Here is a 20,889-nt window from a genome sequence, read left to right on the forward strand (position 1 = left end):
GTGGTTGAAGGAAGAATGTTGGCGTGGCCAGGACAGTGGGAGAACTCCCTACTCAAATTAGAATAGTGCTATGGGATCTTTTATGTCTGGCAGATGGGGCCTTGGTTTAGCATCTCATCTGACCATGCAGCACTCCCTCAGTGCTGCACTAAAGTGTCAAACTAGATTAGGACCTCAAGCACTGGAGTGAGGCTTAATCCTCCACAGCCTTCTGGCTCCGAGGCAAGAATGTTAGCACAGTGCCAAGTTTATTGTGATATTGTAGTGCGTACTCAACATTGCTGATTGGATTTTGGTGTCACATGTTAAACACAGATTGGAACTTGATTGCTCCATGCTGACTAAGTGACACTGGCAACCAATCAAATAATTGGGAGGAAGAATTCAACCCATACATCCTCCGTCAATCTTGCACCAAGAGTATTTTACCCCATCTGCTGTTTCTCTAGCTTTGTAATTGAACTGCCAAATCCTCAAAATAACGGAGGTACTATGGGGTCAAGTTTCAGCCGCCACACATCGGAGAGGCTCGCCTAATTTATAGAACAAAAATAGCGCCGAATACTTACCTCGCGATTCTCAGATAGCTGTAGGTCCAATTCCACCTTGGCGCTGCACAGCAGGAGCTGCTGGGGGCGGAGCTGCAGCCCTGTGCCGAAAACAGTGCCGGCAGCTGCACATGTGCGCAGTATCTCCCGGCGTCCTGTCTCCGGGGCGACGACCCTAACCCAGACCGAAAGGACGTCGCCCCTATCCCCGGCTGAGTGGCTTGCGCATCTTGCCTCGGCGGCGGGGCCCACCCGCCCGCATCTCAATGGGGCAAGCCCCGCCCGAAGAGACGTCGGCAGCTTGCATGCCCCGCCCGACGTCCTCAGCAGGGCCTGGCTTCTTCGCCGTCTTCTTTCTTCCCCCCCCACCCCCCCCTCCTATCTTCTACCCCCCCCATCATCATCTCTTCTCTTTCCCCCCCCCCCCGCCCCATCATCATTTCTCCTCCCCTCCCCCCCATCATCATTTCTCCTCCCCTCCCCCCCATCATCATTTCTCCTCCCCTCCCCCCCATCATCATTTCTCCTCCCCTCCCCCCCCATCATCATTTCTCCTCCCCTCCCCCCCATCATCATTTCTCCTCCCCTCCCCCCCATCATCATTTCTCCTCCCCTCCCCCCCATCATCATTTCTCCTCCCCTCCCCCCCATCATCATTTCTCCTCCCCTCCCCCCCCATCATCATTTCTCCTCCCCTCCCCCCCATCATCATTTCTCCTCCCCTCCCCCCCATCATCATTTCTCCTCCCCTCCCCCCCCCATCTTCTTTTCTCCCCCCTGCCCCCATCTATTTCTCTTCCCCCCCCCCCCATCATCTTCTCTTCCCCTCCCCCCCGCCCCCATCTATTTCTCTCTTCCCAACTCCCAATCTTCTTCACTCTTCCCCCCCCCCCCCCCCAATCATCATCTCTTCTCTCCCCCCCCCCCCACCATTTTCCCATCTTCTCTCCCCCCACCCCCCCCATCTTCTTCTCCCCACACGCCCCCCATCATCTCCTCTTGCCCCCGCCCCTCTTCCGTGGCTATCAAGGGAAATCAGGGATAGTATTAAAGCCAAGGAAGTGGCATACAAATTGGCCAGAAATAGCAGCGAACCCAGGGACTGGGAGAAATTTAGAACTCGGCAGAGGAGGTCAAAGGGTTTGATTAGGGCAGGGAAAATAGAGTACGAGAGGAAGCTTGCAGGGAACATTAAAATGGACAGCAAAAGCTTCAATAGATATGTAAAGAGAAAAAGGTTAGTAAAGACAAACGTAGGTCCCCTGCAGTCAGAATCAGGGGAAGTCATAATGGGGAACAAAGAAATGGCGGACCAATTGAACAAGTACTTTGGTTCGGTATTCACTAAAGAGGACACAAACAACCTTCCGGATATAAGAGGAGTCAGAGGGTCTAGTAAGGAGGAGGAACTGAGGGAAATCCTTATTCGTCGGGAAATTATGTTGGGGAAATTGATGGGATTGAAGGCCGATAAATCCCCAGGGCCTGATGGACTGCATCCCAGAGTACTTAAGGAGGTGGCCTTGGAAATAGCGGATGTATTGACAGTCGTTTTCCAACATTCCATTGACTCTGGATCAGTTCCTATGGAGTGGAGGGTAGCCAATGTAACCCCACTTTTTAAAAAAGGAGGGAGAGAGAAAACAGGGAATTACAGACCGGTCAGCCTGACATCGGTAGTGGGTAAAATGGTGGAATCAATTATTAAGGATGTCATAGCAGCGCATTTGGAAAATGGTGACATGATAGGTTCAAGTCAGCATGGATTTGTGAAAGGGAAATCATGCTTGACAAATCTTCTGGAATTTTTTGAGGATGTTTTCAGTAGAGTGGACAAGGGAGAACCAGTTGATGTGGTGTATTTGGACTTTCAGAAGGCTTTCAACAAGGTCCCACGCAAGAGATTAATGTGCAAAGTTAAAGCACATGGGATTGGGGGTAGTGTGCTGACGTGGATTGAGAACTGGTTGGCAGACAGGAAGCAAAGAGTAGGAGTAAATGGGTACTTTTCAGAATGGCAGGCAGTGATTAGTGGAGTACCGCAAGGTTCTGTGCTGGGGCCCCAGCTGTTTACATTGTACATTCATGATTTAGACGAGGGGATTAAATGTAGTATCTCCAAATTTGCAGATGACACTAAGTTGGGTGGCAGTGTGAGCTGCGAGGAGGATGCTATGAGGCTGCAGAGTGACTTGGATAGGTTAGGTGAGTGGGCAAATGCATGGCAGATGAAGTATAATGTGGATAAATGTGAGGTTATCCACTTTGGTGGTAAAAACACGGAGACAGACTATTATCTGAATGGTGACAGATTAGGAAAAGGGGAGGTGCAACGAGACCTGGGTGTCATGGTACATCGGTCATTGAAGGTTGGCATGCAGGTATCGCAGTCGGTTAAGAAAGCAAATGGCATGTTGGCCTTCATAGCGAGGGGATTTGAGTACAGGGGCAGGGAGGTGTTACTACAGTTGTACAGGGCCTTGGTGAGGCCACACCTGGAGTATTGTGTACAGTTTTGGTCTCCTAACTTGAGGAAGGACATTCTTGCTATTGAGGGAGTGCAGTGAAGGTTCACCAGATTGATTCCCGGGATGGCGGGACTGACATATCAAGAAAGACTGGATCAATTGGGCTTGTATTCACTGGAGTTCAGAAGAATGAGAGGGGATCTCATAGAAACATTTAAAATTCTGACGGGTTTAGACAGGTTAGATGCAGGAAGAATGTTCCTAATGTTGGGGAAGTCCAGAACCAGGGGTCACAGTCTAAGGATAAGGGGTAAGCCATTTAGGACTGAGATGAGGAGAAACTTCTTCACCCAGAGAGTGGTGAACCTGTGGAATTCTCTACCACAGAAAGTTGTTGAGGCCAATTCACTAAATATATTCAAAAGGGAGTTAGATGTAGTCCTTACTACTAGGGGGATCAAGGGGTATGGCGAGAAAGCAGGAATGGGGTACTGAAGTTGCATGTTCAGCCATGAACTCATTGAATGGCGGTGCAGGCTCGAAGGGCCGAATGGCCTATTCCTGCACCTATTTTCTATGTTTCTCCCTGGTGCTGCAGTAGGTGAGTAGAAATAATTTTTTATTTATTGAGTGATTTTTAATTTTATTAAAATTTTTAATTTTTTAATTTATTTGGATTGATTTATTGGTTTATTTATTGATTTATTTATCATTTATTATTGATGATGGCTCTTTATTTGTAAAAGTGAAGTATTTAATGTTTGTAAACCGCCCCCCCCCCCCCCTCCAATCTCTCTTCCTTTCCCCTGATTTCTAAGTGTACGCAAGGTTTTTCTGAGCGTACAAAAATCTACACTTACTCCATTCTAAGTTAGTTTGGAGTAAGTTTTCGCTGCCCAAACTTGCAAAACAGGCGTAAGTGGCAGGACACGCCCCTTTTGAAAAATAAATCTGCTCTGTTCTAACTCGAACTGGAGCAAACTAAATGCCGAGAATTGCAATTTCTAAGAATAGAGGTAAGAATAAACGTCCTCCATTCTAAAATAGTTGCTTCAAAAAAATAGGAGCAGCTCAGGCCGAAACTTGACCCCATAATCTCTAAATCAGAAGAAAGGGTACTACCATTGTAAAATGCACTATGTAAGAAAAAGCTGTTTTGATGCAAAGAAAATTACCCACTACCTGTTTCATGTTTAGCACAGACCAGCAGCGGTGAAGAGATAACTCAGTAAAAAACCCAGATTATCTGGTCATTATCACATTGCTGTTTGTGGGAGCTTGCTGTGCGCAAATTGGCTGCCGCGTTTCCCACATTACAACAGTGTCTGCACTCCAAAAGTGCTTCACTGGCTGTAAAGTGCTTTGAGATGTCCGGTGGTTGTCTTTCTTTACCGCAGCATACCATTTCATGTAATTGGACATGGCCCTGAAGGCTTTGTATCTAAATTGTTATTCCTCATAATCTGGCAACAGATCTGATGAGCATGTTTAAATCTCCCCATTGGTCTATCTATAGCTCAATCTATTTAAGCCAATGCCAAATTCAGAGGGGGTTGTAAAAAACAACTTTTGAGTCCACCCACAGGTGTGTTTCTCATCACAAACCAATGCTGGATCCATTTATGCGATGGGAGGGGAAAACAGGTGGTGATTCAAGTGCCACCCAGTCCAGAGATGTGCACTTGTCACTCGGGTGTTTTTGTGTTGCTTAGACCCATGCTACTGCCTTGCCTATTCTTTATGCCTCTATCTCTCCTAATGGCATTTCAATTATATTTTGTCAAGAAGAAAGAAAGACTTACATTTATAAAGCGCCTTTCACAACCACCAGACATCTCAAAGTGCTTTGCAGCCAATTAAGTGCTTTTGGAGTATAGTCACAGTTGTAATGTAGGAAATGCGGCAGCCAATTTGCGCACAGCAAGCTCCCACAAACAGCAATGTGATAATGACCAGATAGTCTGTTTTTTTGTTATGTTGATTGAGGGATAAATATTGGCCAGGACACCGGGGATAACTACCCTGTTGTTCTTCGAAATAGTGCCATGGGATCTTTTACACCCACCCGAGAGAGCAGACGTGGACACGGTTTAACATCTCATCTGAAAGACCGCACCTCCAACAGTGAAGCACTCCCTCAGCACTGCACTGGAGTGTCAGCCCAGATTTATGTCCCTGGAGTGAGACTTGAACCCACAACCTTCTCACTCAGAGGCGTGTGTGCTACCCACTGAGCCAGAGCTGACATTTGTCTGCAATACTTGCACACCCACTGCACAAATGTTTACACTTTGTTAAATGCAACATTTACCCAAACTATACCACAAACCAGTTGTGGCTAAAGTAAACATTTCTAAGTCATTTTTGAAACATATGTCACAAAGTGGGAATTACAAGCGCCGTAACCTTCCCGTTCCCCGAGCGCCGTAACCTTCTAATCTTCCCCTTCCCCGAGCGCCATAACCTTTCCCTTCCCCAAGCGCCGTAACCTTCCCCTTCCCCGAGCACCGTAACCTTCCAACCTTCCCCGAGCACGGTAACCTTCTAACCTTCCCCGAGCACGGTAACCTTCTAACCTTCCCCGAGCACGGTAACCTTCTAACCTTCCCCGAGCACGGTAACCTTCTAACCTTCCCCGAGCACGGTAACCTTCTAACCTTCCCCGAGCACGGTAACCACCTAACCTTCCCCGAGCACGGTAACCTTCTAACCTTCTAACCTTCTAACCTTCCCCGAGCACGGTAACCTTCTAACCTTCTAACCTTCCCCGAGCACGGTAACCTTCTAACCTTCTAACCTTCCCCGAGCACGGTAACCTTCTAACCTTCTAACCTTCCCCGAGCACGGTAACCTTCTAACCTTCTAACCTTCCCCGAGCACGGTAACCTTCTAACCTTCTAACCTTCCCCGAGCACGGTAACCTTCTAACCTTCTAACCTTCCCCGAGCACGGTAACCTTCTAACCTTCTAACCTTCCCCGAGCACGGTAACCTTCTAACCTTCCCCTTCCCCGAGCACGGTAACCTTCTAACCTTCCCCTTCCCCGAGCACGGTAACCTTCTAAATTTCCCCTTCCCCGAGCACGGTAACCTTCTAACCTTCCCCTTCCCCGAGCACGGTAACCTTCTAAATTTCCCCTTCCCCGAGCACGGTAACCTTCTAACCTTCCCCTTCCCCGAGCACGGTAACCTTCTAACCTTCCCCTTTCCCGAGCACGGTAACCTTCTAAATTTCCCCTTCCCCGAGCACGGTAACCTTCTAACCTTCCCCTTCCCCGAGCACTGTAACCTTCTAACCTTCCCCTTCCCCGAGCACTGTAATCTTCTAACCTTCCCCTTCCCCGAGCACGGTAACCTTCTAACCTTCCCCTTCCCCGAGCACGGTAACCTTCTAACCTTCCCCTTCCCCGAGCACGGTAACCTTCTAACCTTCCCCTTCCCGGAGCACGGTAACCTTCTAACCTTCCCCTTCCCCGAGCGCGGTAACCTTCCCCTTCCCCGAGCGCGGTAACCTTCTAACCTTCCCCGAGCACGGTAACCTTCTAACCTTCCCCGAGCACGGTAACCTTCTAACCTTCCCCGAGCACGGTAACCTTCTAACCTTCCCCGAGCACGGTAACCTTCTAACCTTCCCCGAGCACGGTAACCTTCTAACCTTCCCCGAGCACGGTAACCTTCTAACCTTCCCCGAGCACGGTAACCTTCTAACCTTCCCCGAGCACGGTAACCTTCTAACCTTCCCCGAGCACGGTAACCTTCTAACCTTCCCCGAGCACGGTAACCTTCTAACCTTCCCCGAGCACGGTAACCTTCTAACCTTCCCCGAGCACGGTAACCTTCTAACCTTCCCCGAGCACGGTAACCTTCTAACCTTCCCCGAGCACGGTAACCTTCTAACCTTCCCCGAGCACGGTAACCTTCTAACCTTCCCCGAGCACGGTAACCTTCTAACCTTCCCCGAGCACGGTAACCTTCTAACCTTCCCCGAGCACGGTAACCTTCTAACCTTCCCCGAGCACGGTAACCTTCTAACCTTCCCCGAGCACGGTAACCTTCTAACCTTCCCCGAGCACGGTAACCTTCTAACCTTCCCCGAGCACGGTAACCTTCTAACCTTCCCCGAGCACGGTAACCTTCTAACCTTCTAACCTTCCCCGAGCACGGTAACCTTCTAACCTTCTAACCTTCCCCGAGCACGGTAACCTTCTAACCTTCTAACCTTCCCCGAGCACGGTAACCTTCTAACCTTCTAACCTTCCCCGAGCACGGTAACCTTCTAACCTTCTAACCTTCCCCGAGCACGGTAACCTTCTAACCTTCTAACCTTCTAACCTTCTAACCTTCTAACCTTCTAACCTTCTAACCTTCTAACCTTCTAACCTTCTAACCTTCCCCGAGCACGGTAACCTTCTAACCTTCTAACCTTCCCCGAGCACGGTAACCTTCTAACCTTCCCCTTCCCCGAGCACGGTAACCTTCTAACCTTCCCCTTCCCCGAGCACGGTAACCTTCTAACCTTCCCCTTCCCCGAGCACGGTAACCTTCTAACCTTCCCCTTTCCCGAGCACGGTAACCTTCTAACCTTCCCCTTTCCCGAGCACGGTAACCTTCTAACCTTCCCCTTTCCCGAGCACGGTAACCTTCTAACCTTCCCCTTCCCCGAGCACGGTAACCTTCTAACCTTCCCCTTCCCCGAGCACGGTAACCTTCTAACCTTTCCCCTTCCCCGAGCACGGTAACCTTCTAACCTTCCCCTTCCCCGAGCACGGTAACCTTCTAACCTTCCCCTTCCCCGAGCACGGTAACCTTCTAACCTTCCCCTTCCCCGAGCACGGTAACCTTCTAACCTTCCCGTTCCCCGAGCACGGTAACCTTCTTACCTTCCCCTTCCCCGAGCACGGTAACCTTCTAACCTTCCCCTTCCCCGAGCACGGTAACCTTCTAACCTTCCCCTTCCCCGAGCACGGTAACCTTCTAACCTTCCCCTTCCCCGAGCACGGTAACCTTCTAACCTTCCCGTTCCCCGAGCGCCGTAACCTTCTAACCTTCCCGTTCCCCGAGCGCCGTAACCTTCTAACCTTCCCGTTCCCCGAGCGCCGTAACCTTCTAACCTTCCCCTTCCCCGAGCGCCGTAACCTTCCCCTTCCCCGAGCAACGTAACCTTCCCCTTCCCCGAGCACTGTCCCAAGCAGGCATCCATAACTAGTGCCTCAGCAGCCTATGGGTTTGCCTGTGGTCAAATCGATTAAAGATGTATGAGGCGTAGTATGTTTTAGCTGATGTGTGGTCCTGTAATAGTTAAAACTCTTGAGGTAAAAGACTGTATTTGCCATTTCAAGTCTCACTAATGGAAGCAGTTAGAATTCCACCATCTATGTATGCGAAGAGTTCTGATTGTCTGGTAGAGTTGTTTACTGGCATAAAATCTGATTCCTGTCAACTTTGACACAGAGTGAGGTGATCATACAGCCTCAGGTAAGTTCTATTCTGGCACACTTTGAGATTGCAGCATTGTGTTTGCCTGAATTAAATGCTGACCTTTTCTAGACCATGGCAATTACTAAAAAATAGCTGCATCAAATCTAGCCATTAGCAATTTTTGGACACATCTGATTAGTGAGAGGTCTGCTGGATAGTGCAGGTGTTTTCATTCGCTGTTAATCTGTAGGTTGAAAATAGCGGTGATTGTTTCAGGCACAAAAGTGCAGACGTTTCTTTGTGTTTGACTAAAGGGGTTAGAACAGTAAATGATGGGTTTTGATATGAAGGTGTCACTTGAGTTCTGAAGTGGATTTTTGGAATATGATCTTGTGTTTGGTTGCAGTAAGTGCCGTGATGATATGTGTGTTATCTGCATGCTATTGCCTTGATTACAGTCATGGGTTGTTCAGGGGTGCCTTGTAGTTTTCACGATGCATGCTGTGTGCTTTGCTATGGAGCTTTTTTCAGTGATTGGGAAGTGTGTTAACAGTGCTGGATTATGAGACAGGAGGTATGTTTTCTTAACACCATTGAGGAGGCCACCTATCTTCATACCCACGAAAGGACAGAGAGGTTCAGTTTGGGAAGGGACAGGATTTACTCAAAAAATGTGACTTTCGTTCTTTGCAAAAGATTAGTTCGTGCAATGGACCTTTTTAATCATAATCATGAACAAAGAGACCTGGGGAGTATATGTGCACAAATTGTTGGAAGGTGGCAGGGCATGTTGAGAAAGCGGTAAAAAAAGCTTACAGGATCCTGGGCTTTATAAATCGAGGTACAGAGTACAAAAGCAAGGACCTTTATAAAACACTGGAGGATTGTGTCCAATTCTGGGCACCGCACTTTAGGAAGGATGTGAAGGCCTTGGAGAGGGTGCAGAAATGATTTACAAGGATGGTTCCTTGCAAGGGGACTTAAGTTACGTGAATAGACTGAAGAAGCTGGGGTTGTTCTCCTTGGAGAAGATTGAGAGGAGATTTGATAGAGATATTCAAAATCATGAGTCTAGATGGAGTAGAGAGAGAGAAACTGTTCCCATTAGTGGTAGGGTCGAGAACCCAAGGACACAGATTTAAGGTGATTGGCAGAAGAACCAAAGACGACATGCAGCGAGTGGTTAGGATCTGGAAAGCACTGCCCGAGAGGGTGGTGGAGGCAGACTCGATCATGGGTTTCAAAAGTGAATTGCATAAGTACCTGAAGACTTTTTGGCGGGGGAGTGGGGCTAACTGAAATGCTCTTGCAGAGAGCTGGCACAGGCTTGACGGGGCGAATGACCACCTGGTGTGCTGTAACCAATCTATGATTCTAATGTATTTACTCCACATCTAGATATTGAATGTCTACTATCTGAATGTGATGCAGAATTAATTCAAACTGATAGCAAGTTGGTCTTGATTTTATTTGGTGCCTTACCAGGTTTTGTAAATAAACCCATAGTCTGCTCTCTTGGCTACATGTTCATCTATGCTTCGCGCGTCGAATCTATTTCTAGATTTTATCACGTACAGATCAGTTGTATTAGTGTGTCAGCTGTATTCATGCTGTTCTCCTTATGGTCCCACTGCAACTTATGCCCTGTAGCTTCCAGAGCATAATTTACTGTCAAAGTGATGGTCAAATACATAGATGACTGGGCCTGCTCATGTGTTATCCCAACTTGGGTCTTTTTTTTGTCACCTGAGCCACTAATTTTCGGTGAATTTAGTGATTGCATCAGAAATTGTGATACTGTTTGATGCTGTCAAAAAAAAAATTGAAACTTGGGCAATTAGTAGGATACACTGTGAAAGCATTTGATCCTTTTACTTAAATGGGAAAACCTAGGTTTATCAAGGAGCATAGTGTAGGGCAAGACCAAGGTTGAAAGAGTAGGAAGGAAGCCAAGAGTACATCAGGTAGAAGTTATTAGGTGATGCCAGGCTTGAGTATTAAAGTCTTGTCTATTGTTGGAGGGAGGAAATGATGAGGGAGGTAGTGAGATCTGTAATTTTGAGGACTTGGGTGAGAATGAGAGTAGGAGACTCTGGTCTTGATGGAAGAATGTGTAGGATGGCCTGTTTGCAGCTTGGGAGGAAGCAGAAAGGAGAGTTGAGAAAAGCATTGGCCATAATAGTATTGTTAAATTGTTATTGCAGCGAGAGGTTGGATGCTAGAGATGGGAAAAGGATTGCTCATCACATGACCAGCACTACTTCCTGTAGTCTTACGAGAGGTGAAAGAAAAAGAAAGGAAGACTTGCATTTATATAGCGTCTTTCACAACCTCAAGGCATGTTGTAATGTAGAAAATGCAGCAACAAACTTGCGCACAGCAAGCTCCCACAAACAGCAATGTGATAATGACCAGACAACCTGTTATTAGTGATGTTGATTGAGGGATAAATATTAGCCAGGACTCCCCTGCTCTTCGATATAGTGCCATGGGACAGATGCAGCCTCAGTCTCATCTGAAAGACTGCACCTCTGACTGTAGTACTGAGGAAGTGCTGCACTGGAGTGTCAGTTTAGATTTTTGTGCTCAAGTCTCTGGAGTGGGACTTGAACCCACAACTTTCTGACTCTGAGCCGAAAGTGCTTCCAACTGAACCACAAGTGTTTTGAGTCTGCCCAGATATGGGGAGCAGTGTTCAAGCTGAGAGTTATTGAGGAAAAGTGTTTGGCAAGGAAGAGGAAACTAAGCTTCTCGGCAGCAGCCTCAGCAATGGAGGAGATGTGAGGGCTCTATCTGAGATCAGAGGGCATAGGCTAAGAATATCGATGAATTAAAAAGGATCAAGGGTGGAACCACCAGAGATGAGATAAGCTACCCCTGGAGGGAACTTGATCTTAAAAACAAATCATTCTAATCTTTACATCAGTGGTGCTCAAACTGGGGTCATAGAATCAAAGGGCCCAAGTTTCGGCCTCAATTGCTCCTGATTTTTTGGAGCAACTGGTGTAGAACGGAGTATCTTAGAAATTCAAATTCTCGGCATTTAGTTTGCTCCAGTTCTAGTCAGTTAGAACAGTTTCACTTTGGAACAGAATTTTTTTTTCCACTTACGCCTGTTTTCAAAGTTTCGGCAGTGAAAACTTACTCCATACTAACTTAGAATGGAGTATGTGAAGATTTTTGTACGTTCGAAAAAACCTTGTCTACACTTTAGAAAATCAGGCGTAGGTTACAAATTAGGCATAGGGAATGGTGGGGGGGGTGGTTTAAAGGGAAGTTTACAAACATTAAACACTTCAGTTTTACAAATAAAGAGCTATCATCAATAATAAATGATAAATACATCAATAAATCAATCAAAAAAAATTAATAAAAAATAAAAAAAAATTTAAAAATTAATAAATAAAACATTTTCTACTTACCGACTACAGCACCGGGAGTCCTCCAACAGCGTGCTGGGACGGTCCCACCAGTGTGTCTCTGTCAGTGTCTCTATCTGTCTGCCTGTCTGTGTCTCTCTCACTCTCTGTCAGTGTCTGTGTTTCTGACAGCGAGAGGAGGGGGAGAAGGGAGATGAGGGGGAGGTGGGGGGGTGGGAGGGGGAGAAGGGAGGTGGGGGGGGTGGGGGGGAGCAGAAGTCGGGTCGGGAGGAAGCAGGAGCTGGGCGTGGGAGGAGCCTTATTCACGCAGCCCCAGTGAGGCCATTCGGCTAGGGGCTGCGTGCTTCGGGCCCCTCCCACACAGTTTTGGGCGCCTGGAGCTACTGCACATGCGCGCCCACTGCAGCACGCATGTGCAGAGGTCCCGGCACTGTTTTCGGTGCAGAGACCTGGCTGCGCCCCCAACAGCTCGTGCTGCGCTGCGCCCGGCTGCAGAAGACCTGCAGGGAGCCGGAGAATCTGGAAGTTTTTTTTAGGCACACTTTCTGGCGCGAAAAACGGGCGTCCAGGTCCGGGCTGCGCCGTTTTAGGCGCGTCCCGAAACTTGGGCCCATAGAAATTTGCAGCACGGATGGAGGCCATTTCGGCCCATCGTGTCCGCGCCGGCCAAAAAGAGCTATCCAGCCTAATCCTACTTTCCAGTTCTTGATTCGTAGCCCTGTAGGTTACGGCATTTCAAGTGCATATCTAAGTATTTTTTAAATGCTATGAGGATTTCTGCCTCTACCAACCTTTCAGGCAGTGAGTGCCAGACCCCCAGCACCCTCTGGGGCTCCGTAAAATAATGTGAACGGAACCCATTGCTGCGATGGCGCGGGTCAGGCGTGTGCTGTTGGCTGTTATGTTGATTTCCTACACCCACTCAAGCGGCACAGCCGAAAGCGCGCGCACCAGGGAGTTTGATGTCAGGCCCAGTGGCCTGGTGCACTCGCACACACCAGTAAGTGATTGCTGGACCGGCACTGGGGCCGAGGTGGCTCTGAAAACGGACACATAACCGGATTAACGGGGCCTCAGATTGACTGCGCAATCCTGAGAGAGGAGATGAGAGGCCCCAGGGACACTGGGAGTGGATTCGCGGGGCTCGGGCTGGGGGAGGGTAGGAAGGAGCCACCACGTCAGCCTTGTCCAAGGTGCCTGGAATGACAATCGAGTCAAACTTCATTCACAGAGTACGGCAGCTGGACCTGTGAGTGGACCCGGACTAAAGCCACGGTCCCGGTTACTGGTGATGACACGATGGCAGGAATGCCACACACCAGGCAGCGAGTCGGCAATATTCCAGCATAGACAGGCCAGTAAGTAGCAGAGGGGAGGGGGGGGACAAAGCCCTGGAACAGTCGGCCGCTGTGTAATGAGGAGGCGGGCGGGTAGGGTCCCACCTGAAATGGCGCCTGTGTTCCCAGCAGGAGTCACCGAGCCTAATCCCACTCCAGGAACAGCACGGAGTGTTGTGCGGTAAAGTATTGAACAGCAATGTTGCTGAACCTGTAGGGGTAGCTTTCAGCTGAAGGGAAGATAAAAGTTTTCACATCACCAATCACCTCAATGTTCACTTTATAGGACAGCCCACGCACAATTTCCTGCAAATCCCTTTAACAGGACTCTGATGAACTTTACATTCAGAAATATAAATGTGCAAGGAGTTTAGTATAATTTGGATAGGGGGGCCATGATTACTAATCTTTGAAAGGGGGTCCTTCAACCAGAAAAGTTTGAGAACCACTGGTTAAGATCATAGGTACAATATTGTGTGCTGTTCTTTGCACCATATCTTTAGATGGGCTTTGATGCATTGTAGAAAGCTCATAGAAGACTGTGATGATTTGTCATCTTAAGCCTCTAATTATGAGAAGGGTCTCTGACTCGTCATTAAAGGAAAGATTGAGAGAGGACATGTCCTGGACCTTTTAAAGTACTGAGGCATTTAGACACAATAGATGTTGGGTTATTTGATTTTGACCAGGGCTACAGGGCACATGTTCAAAGTGAGGCTCAAGGAAGCCCAAAGTTCGGAAAGATTCATCCATCCCATGGAGCAGTGGGATATGTGCATCAAATTCCAGGCATTCTTAAACTTGCAAATAAAAGCAGCTTTCAAAAATATAACCTGTTATTGCACACTCATACAAATTGTTCACATCACAGCAATGCACTGTAGTGCAATTCTAAGTATGCAGAAAAACTTAATTCAATCCCTATCTTGCTTTTTCCTTTCAATTTTCCAAGGCTTGGAATGGGAATATTCAAAGCCAGCTAATGCATTCACACCACGGAACAACCTTCCTTCACGTAAGACCACAGCTGGCCAGTGCATATTGAATATGAAGGGAATCAAGGGATATGGGGATGGGGCAGGAAGGTGGAGTTGAGGTAGAAGATCAGCCGTGATCTTATTGAATGGCGGAGCAGGCTCGGGGGGCTGAATGGCCTACTCCTGCTCCTAATTCTTATGTTCTTATGCCCAGAAAGTTCCATCGAGGCAAGATTTTGAAAGCTACTGTTTAACAGCGGAATTGTTGTGCATAACCTCACGGGTCAAACACACAATAAAAGTCTGCAAATGTGACCCTCCAAAGCCATCAACTCGTTTTAAAAACTTTTCTGCTTCAAGTTCATGCATGGCCAGTAATGAGAGAAAATAGCGGGTTCTAATGGGTGCCAACCTTGCATTCCAACCAATTTTGGTTCCAACTGCCTTCAGTCTCGCCCTCCGATTAATTTAACATTCACCAATCCCAATAGGAAAGCTGACTATTCTTGTGAAGTACTAACGAGCTACTTGTAAATCCTCAGCTATATTAAGGAGCACCTTGGGAAAACTCTAGCCAATATGTACGATTGAATTAAATGATACATTGGCTTATTCCCCCCCCCCCCCCTGTACGAATAGTTTAATATTCTAAGCTTTCTGTTGTGACTGGATCTTTCATTGTATGAACTACATTAGACCCTCCAATCACCATGTTGCACTGCACTTAAAAGATTGTCTTTCAACAAATTAAATTTTTCTTAGTGTGACAGAAAGTTGAGCTGTACATGGATCAATGTTTCATGGTCTTGTTTAATATGTGTCTGTTGGATAGAGGGGCCAATTCACAACATTGGGGGATAAAATACCACAGTTGGTAATTTCCTGTATCCTATGAAAAAGTGTCATGGGCTCGTGGGACAAACAACTTGCATTTATATAACGCCTTTAACATAATAAAACATCACAAGGCGCTTCGCAGGAGCTTTATCAAACAAAATTAGACACTGAGCCACATGAGGTATTAGGTGAGATAAGATGGGTTTTATGGAGCATCTTAAAGGAAGAGAGATAGAGAGGCGGAGAGGTTTAGGGAGGGAATTCCAGAGCTTTGGGCCCAGGCAGCTGAAGGCATGGCCGCCATGGTTAGAGTGATTAAAATCGGGGATGCTCAGAACACCACCGAATTGGAGGAATGCAGAGTTCTCAGGGGCTGGAGGAGGCTGCAGAGAGAGAGGGGGGCGAAGCCATGGAGGGATTGAAAGCAAGGATAAGAATTTTTAAATTGAGGCATGGCAGGACCGGGAGCCAATGTAGGTCAGTGAGCACAGGGGTGATGGGTGAATGGGACGGTGCGAGTTAGGGCATGGGCAGCAGAGTTTTGGATGAGCTCAGGTTTACGTAGGATGGATGATGGGAAGTTGGCCAGGAGAACATTGCAATAGTCAAGTCTAGAGGTATGAAAGACATGGATGAGGGCTTCAGCAATGTATGAGTTGAGGCAGGGGTAGAAGTCGGGATAGAAGTCAGCGGCGGTGGAGTGGATATGTGGTCGGAAGCTCATCACGGAGTCAAAAATGCAAGGTTGCGGACAGTCTGGTTCAGCCTCAGACAGCTCCCTGGGAGAGGAACGGTGTCGGTGGCTAGGGAACGGAGTTTGTGGCGGGGGTCAAAGACAAGGGCTTTGGTCTTCCCAATATTTAGTTGGAGGAAATTTCTGCTCATCCAGTGCTGGATGTTAGACAAGCAGCGTGACAAATCAGAGACAATGGAGGGGTCGAGAGAGGTAGTGGTGAGGTGGAGCTGAGATGCAGCGTACATGTGGAACCTGATGTGTTTTCGGCTGATGTCGCCAAGGGACAGCATGTAGATGAGAAATAGGAGGGGGCCAAGGATAGATCCTTGGGGACTCGAGGTAACAATGCGGGGACAGGAAGAGAAGCCATTGCAGGTGATTCTCTGGCTACGACTCGATAGATAATGGAATCCGGGCGAGGGCAGTCCCACCCTGTTGGACGACGGAGCTGGAACAGTAAACTTGATGCTCCCATTGGAAGTGGGTGAGAAGTTCACCTTCAATCTTTTGATGTAGAATGGAAAGTTGAGCATTTAAATTTAAACAGGAGTGCTGCCATATATTTTTATGATTCATTAATCTCTGTTGGAGACAATTCATATATGTTTTTTCTACCCCAGCCGTAGATCTGCCTTAAAATCGTTTCTTGAGTAGAACATGATCGTCGAAGGAGTTAGCTGTGTCCTCTCTTTAATTCTGTTTTATTTCCCTTTCCCAGTGGCTGTGACCTCACCATGCTGAGGCCACTCTGGCAGCTTTTCACCAAGATGGAGAACAGTGCACGCCAAGACCAGGCTGGAGTTTTTATCCTTCCACCACTGCATCGAGCCCTGACTGAACTGTTCTTCATCGCAGAAAACCGGGCAGCGGTAAGATAGAATACTTTTAGCAATGTTTCCTTTGAAACACTGTCTACCGTTGGGATGTTACCTTGTGCAACTCACATCTGTTTTGTACAGTTAACATGGAGCTTCCTAAACCTGAAATATAATGGAGCCAGCACCTTTATGTAAAGACAGAAACCCTGACTGAATGCTCATTTAAGTACATCTGGAACACCTGATTGGCTTCCAATAAGTCACTAGATAATGAAGTATAGACAAGTATATAGCTAAGTGTGAGGTGGTGCATTTGGTAGGAAGAATAAGGAGGCTATATACTGCTTTGATAATGAGTCTGAATGGGGGAGAGGAGCAAAGGGATCTAGGGGTACAGATACCCAAATCACAAAGTGGCGATGGAGGTCAATAAGGCCATTAAAAAATAATTATCTCGCAGGATAGAATTCAAAAGCAGAGAAGTTATGTTGAATTTGTATCAAACCGTGGTCAGACCACACTTGGTAGAACTGCGCACAGTTCTGGTCTCCATATTATAAAAAGGATATAGAGGCAAAATTATACCAGAACTGACCGAATATACTTATCAGAAACAGAGAAGGCTAAGGGGTGAGCTGATAGAAGTCTTCAAGATAATGGGTTTGATAGGGTAGATGTAGAGAAAATGGGGGAGTCATAAACTCAGTCACAAATATAAGATAGCCACTAATAATCCAATAGGGAATTGAGGGGAAACTTCTTTACTCTAAAGTGTGGTAAGAATGTGGGTTGCGGTACCACGGAGTAGTTGAGGCGAATAGCACAGATGTATTTAAGGGGAAGCTAGATAAGTACATGAGGGAGAAAGGAGTGGAAGGATATGCTGATAGTGATGAAGTAGGATGGGACGAGGCTCGAGTGGAGCATAAATGCTGGTATAGACCAGTTGGGCCGAATGTCCTGTTTCTGTGTTATAGTCTTGATGTAAGTAAATAACTAAATGTCTCCAACCAGACCACGTCACATTTTTCTCATTTTGCACAATTTTTACACTTTGCGACCTCAATGTATACTAACATTTTTACAGACTGAGCGGGAGCAAACACTGATATGTGAAATGAGTTACTTTTTTTGTCATCTAGCGGAGCTATCCCAATTTGAAAGACAAAGCTATATTGGACTATTAATTCAGTTTTGCTGTCCTGAACATTTAGAATCTATAGAACCACAGATTTAGTATTGGATTGATCAGAAATTTAAATCTCTAAAAGGGTCCTAGCCGTCCTAGTAATAGTGTAATATTTACCAGTTAAGGTGTTTCAATGCTAGTTGATGGAGCACAACTTAAGCTGCTTTAACTTAGTCACTTTAGGCCCCGTTACCTGTTTTTTTTTCTCCTAAATTCTCCACCCGTTCAACCTTGCTCCCTCATTTCTCTCCTTCCATTGATTTTTTTCATGTCTTGTTGAATAATTACATTTTACTGCATACAGTGCAAATCGGCCTAAAAATATCTGGTAAAATATCACCTGGAAGATTTAAGCGTAATTAAACTTTGCCTTGTCATGTTGTCAAAATATTAATTCTATAGAGAATTGCCAGAGATTGTATGTAGCAGTCGGTCTAAACCGTTACAAGTCACTTTGAGAGGGAGAAGGAGGGCAATATCTTTTTCCCCCAATTCATCAAGAGTGGAGTGGCAAAAAAAATAGTGGACTCATTGATCCTTCAAGTTCGTGAAAATTTAGGGAGTTCAGAAAAGGAAGAACAAAGTTTGCGAGAACTCGAGTGAGACAGCAGCCTTCATTCTTTTCCCTTGTAGCCATTAATCAGCCAATTGGACTAGTCTGTATATGAGCAATGATCATAGGGTACATGAGAGCAGTCTTGCATCGGAGTGTCTATTGACACCACTATGTCAGCCAATGAGTTGAAGGCGGATGGGACTTAAGGCAGGACATCCAGCAAACAGTGGCCCGGATTTTACAGTCAGCGGTGAACGAATGACACTAGCCGTTCACGCACTTGCACTTGCCCACTGACTTTCTGCGGGATTGTGCACTGGAACTTAATTATTAGAAATCAAAAACAACACAGCGTCCTCTACAGAGGACCAAGAACCTGTGTGAACAGGATAGGCAACTGTGTAGCTCCTTAACCAATCAAATTGAAGAATCCTTACTGAGACACGTAGAGTCTAAACCAGGATGTGTCGAGTTAGAATAGTTAGTTCAATGTCAAATTATGTACAGCTTGCAATATAAAGAGACGGAAGGAAAGATGGGATTAAGAGGCAAAGAAAAATTAAAAACAACATTTATTTTAATTTTGTAATTCTTTAAAACTCTTAACAATAATTAAAATATGAATGAATGAGAGTCTACACTTGTAAAAGTTGATTTTCAGTGTCAGAGAGGTTCTTTGGCAGTAATTAAGACTGACCACGAATGTTGCACTGTAGAGGTCCTCCGCAGCCGGTGAGCTGGCTTTTAAACGCAGAAACCGTGCATGCACGTATTTTTGAATGGACTGCACAGTCCCTTAAAGGGGCCACACGGCCCAAAAAGAAATTGGAGGCAACATTGCGTATCACACAGTTTAAAGATTGACTCTCACTTGAATGGACAAGCCCCAACCTTTTTTTAATGTGTTTAGCGAGTATCTATCACGTAAATTCAGCAAATTCATGCCATTCCCTTTCAATGCCGAGTCTCTCGGTGAGATACTGTTATAGCGCAACTGGAGGGGCAGTGCAACTTCCTGATTTCCGTGTTTAACTGTGCTTGTTTGGACACTGGAAGTTACTGTCTGATTTACTCCATAATAACGGTGAGTGCTGATAGCCTTCTGTTATTTCTACTGCGAAATCTGAGCCTGTATCTTTCAGAGCAAACAGCAAAGAAAACAAAGTCTATTTACAGAGTCTATTTAAAATAAGTCTCTGTGAGCCGCAGCAAACAGAACTCAAGCAACAGCTTCCCCCGATTAAAAGCAGGGTGATTTCTCCAGCAAGGAGGATAGTTACACAATACAAATTCTGTGCGTAAAATCAATCCCAGTCACTGACAGCAGTGCAGTCCCCTGGCATGATTGACAGGTGAATTACCCAATAATCTCGATTCTGGCCGCGAATAGCGGTGCCACTTAGGAGTGCTGTGTCTTTCACACCTGAGATTTTGTTCCAACCCGTTCCCAAATTATGGGCTCAAAATTGGCCCACCCCTTTTTTCAGCGCACTCACCAGCGATGCGCCGACTTTGTGGGCTGAAAAGGGTGCCGAAAAAATGTCCCCCAATTCTGGCCGCTGTGTTGCCTCTCCCGGGGCTTGGCGTGCCGTGGCCAGTCGATTAGGGGGCGGAGCTAGGGCCCTGTGTCGGCAGCTCTCCACATGTGAGTTGGAGTGTGCACACATGCGCAGTAGCTCCTGCCCCCAGCCTCTGTGTGCGTGCTGCAGTGTGGGACCCTATCCCAGGCCAAGTGGCCTCCCGCACAGGCCGGCCCACTGCCTTCCCGAGCGAGAAGACCACAACAAGCAGGTTGGTGCGGGGCCCAAACTGGGGTGGGGAGAGGGGGGGGTGGTGGGATTTCGAACTGCAGGGTGGGTTCGATCATCGACCCCCATGGGGTGGGGGTAGGGGGCTCCGATCCTGTGGGCGGTCCAATCCCCGACCTCTAAGGAAGATCTGATCCCCAGACGTGTCCGATCTCTGAGCCCAAGTGCTGTTCTGATCCTGGAGGGTCTGATCCCCAACCCCGGGAGGTAGGGTTGTTTGTAAGGGGCAGGCTGATGGTGGGTGAGCTTAGGCGGCTGGGAGAACATAAGAATTACGAGCAGGAGGTACTTCTATTTTTTATTTGGATATTTTGAAAAAATTATGGAAATATGTTTTGCTCTTTTATTTTTGTAGTTTAAGCTTCCATGAATGCTTCTGTTGTATAGTAAATTAACTTTGCAAAGTTTGTCATATGATGTCCTGTATAGCTGTTTGATCCTATTCACAATCTTTAGTCAAGTCATTAAGTTCTGCTGGCCTCCGATGTACCTACCTGCGCTGATTTCTTAACTCTCAGCAAGAGTTTTCTGTGCGGCCACAAGTGGCCACATACGCTGGTCTAAGTTAGTTTGGAGTAACTATTAGCTGTCCAAAGCTAAATGGCCAAAACAGGCGTAGGTGGCTGGTAACGCCCCCTTTTGAAAAAAACTAAACTAAACTTTAAAAAAAATCCTAACCAACTCACGTACACTGGTGCAAATTGAATGTGCAAAATGGAGATTTTTAAGAGACTCCAGAGTAATCAAGTTGCTGCAAAAAAAACCGGAGTAACTCCTGGGCCATTTTGAGCCCAGTTTCAACATTAGAGTCCAGCTTT

At 46.8% G+C, this 20,889-nt stretch overlaps 1 protein-coding gene across 4 annotated transcripts in view; it reads left to right on the forward strand.

Annotated features, from left to right (window-relative positions):
• zzef1 (zinc finger, ZZ-type with EF hand domain 1) overlaps positions 1-20,889 on the forward strand; it is a 254,920-nt gene that overhangs the window by 225,658 nt on the left and 8,373 nt on the right. For all 4 annotated transcript variants that reach the window (XM_070857376.1, XM_070857378.1, XM_070857379.1 and 1 more), the window contains one exon: positions 16,419-16,569. In XM_070857376.1, the coding sequence (XP_070713477.1) occupies positions 16,419-16,569 (151 nt within the window). The remainder of the gene's footprint in view (positions 1-16,418; positions 16,570-20,889) is intronic.

This window comes from Pristiophorus japonicus, chromosome 16, assembly GCF_044704955.1.
Source record: "Pristiophorus japonicus isolate sPriJap1 chromosome 16, sPriJap1.hap1, whole genome shotgun sequence".
NCBI classification, from domain to species: Eukaryota; Metazoa; Chordata; class Chondrichthyes; family Pristiophoridae; genus Pristiophorus; species Pristiophorus japonicus.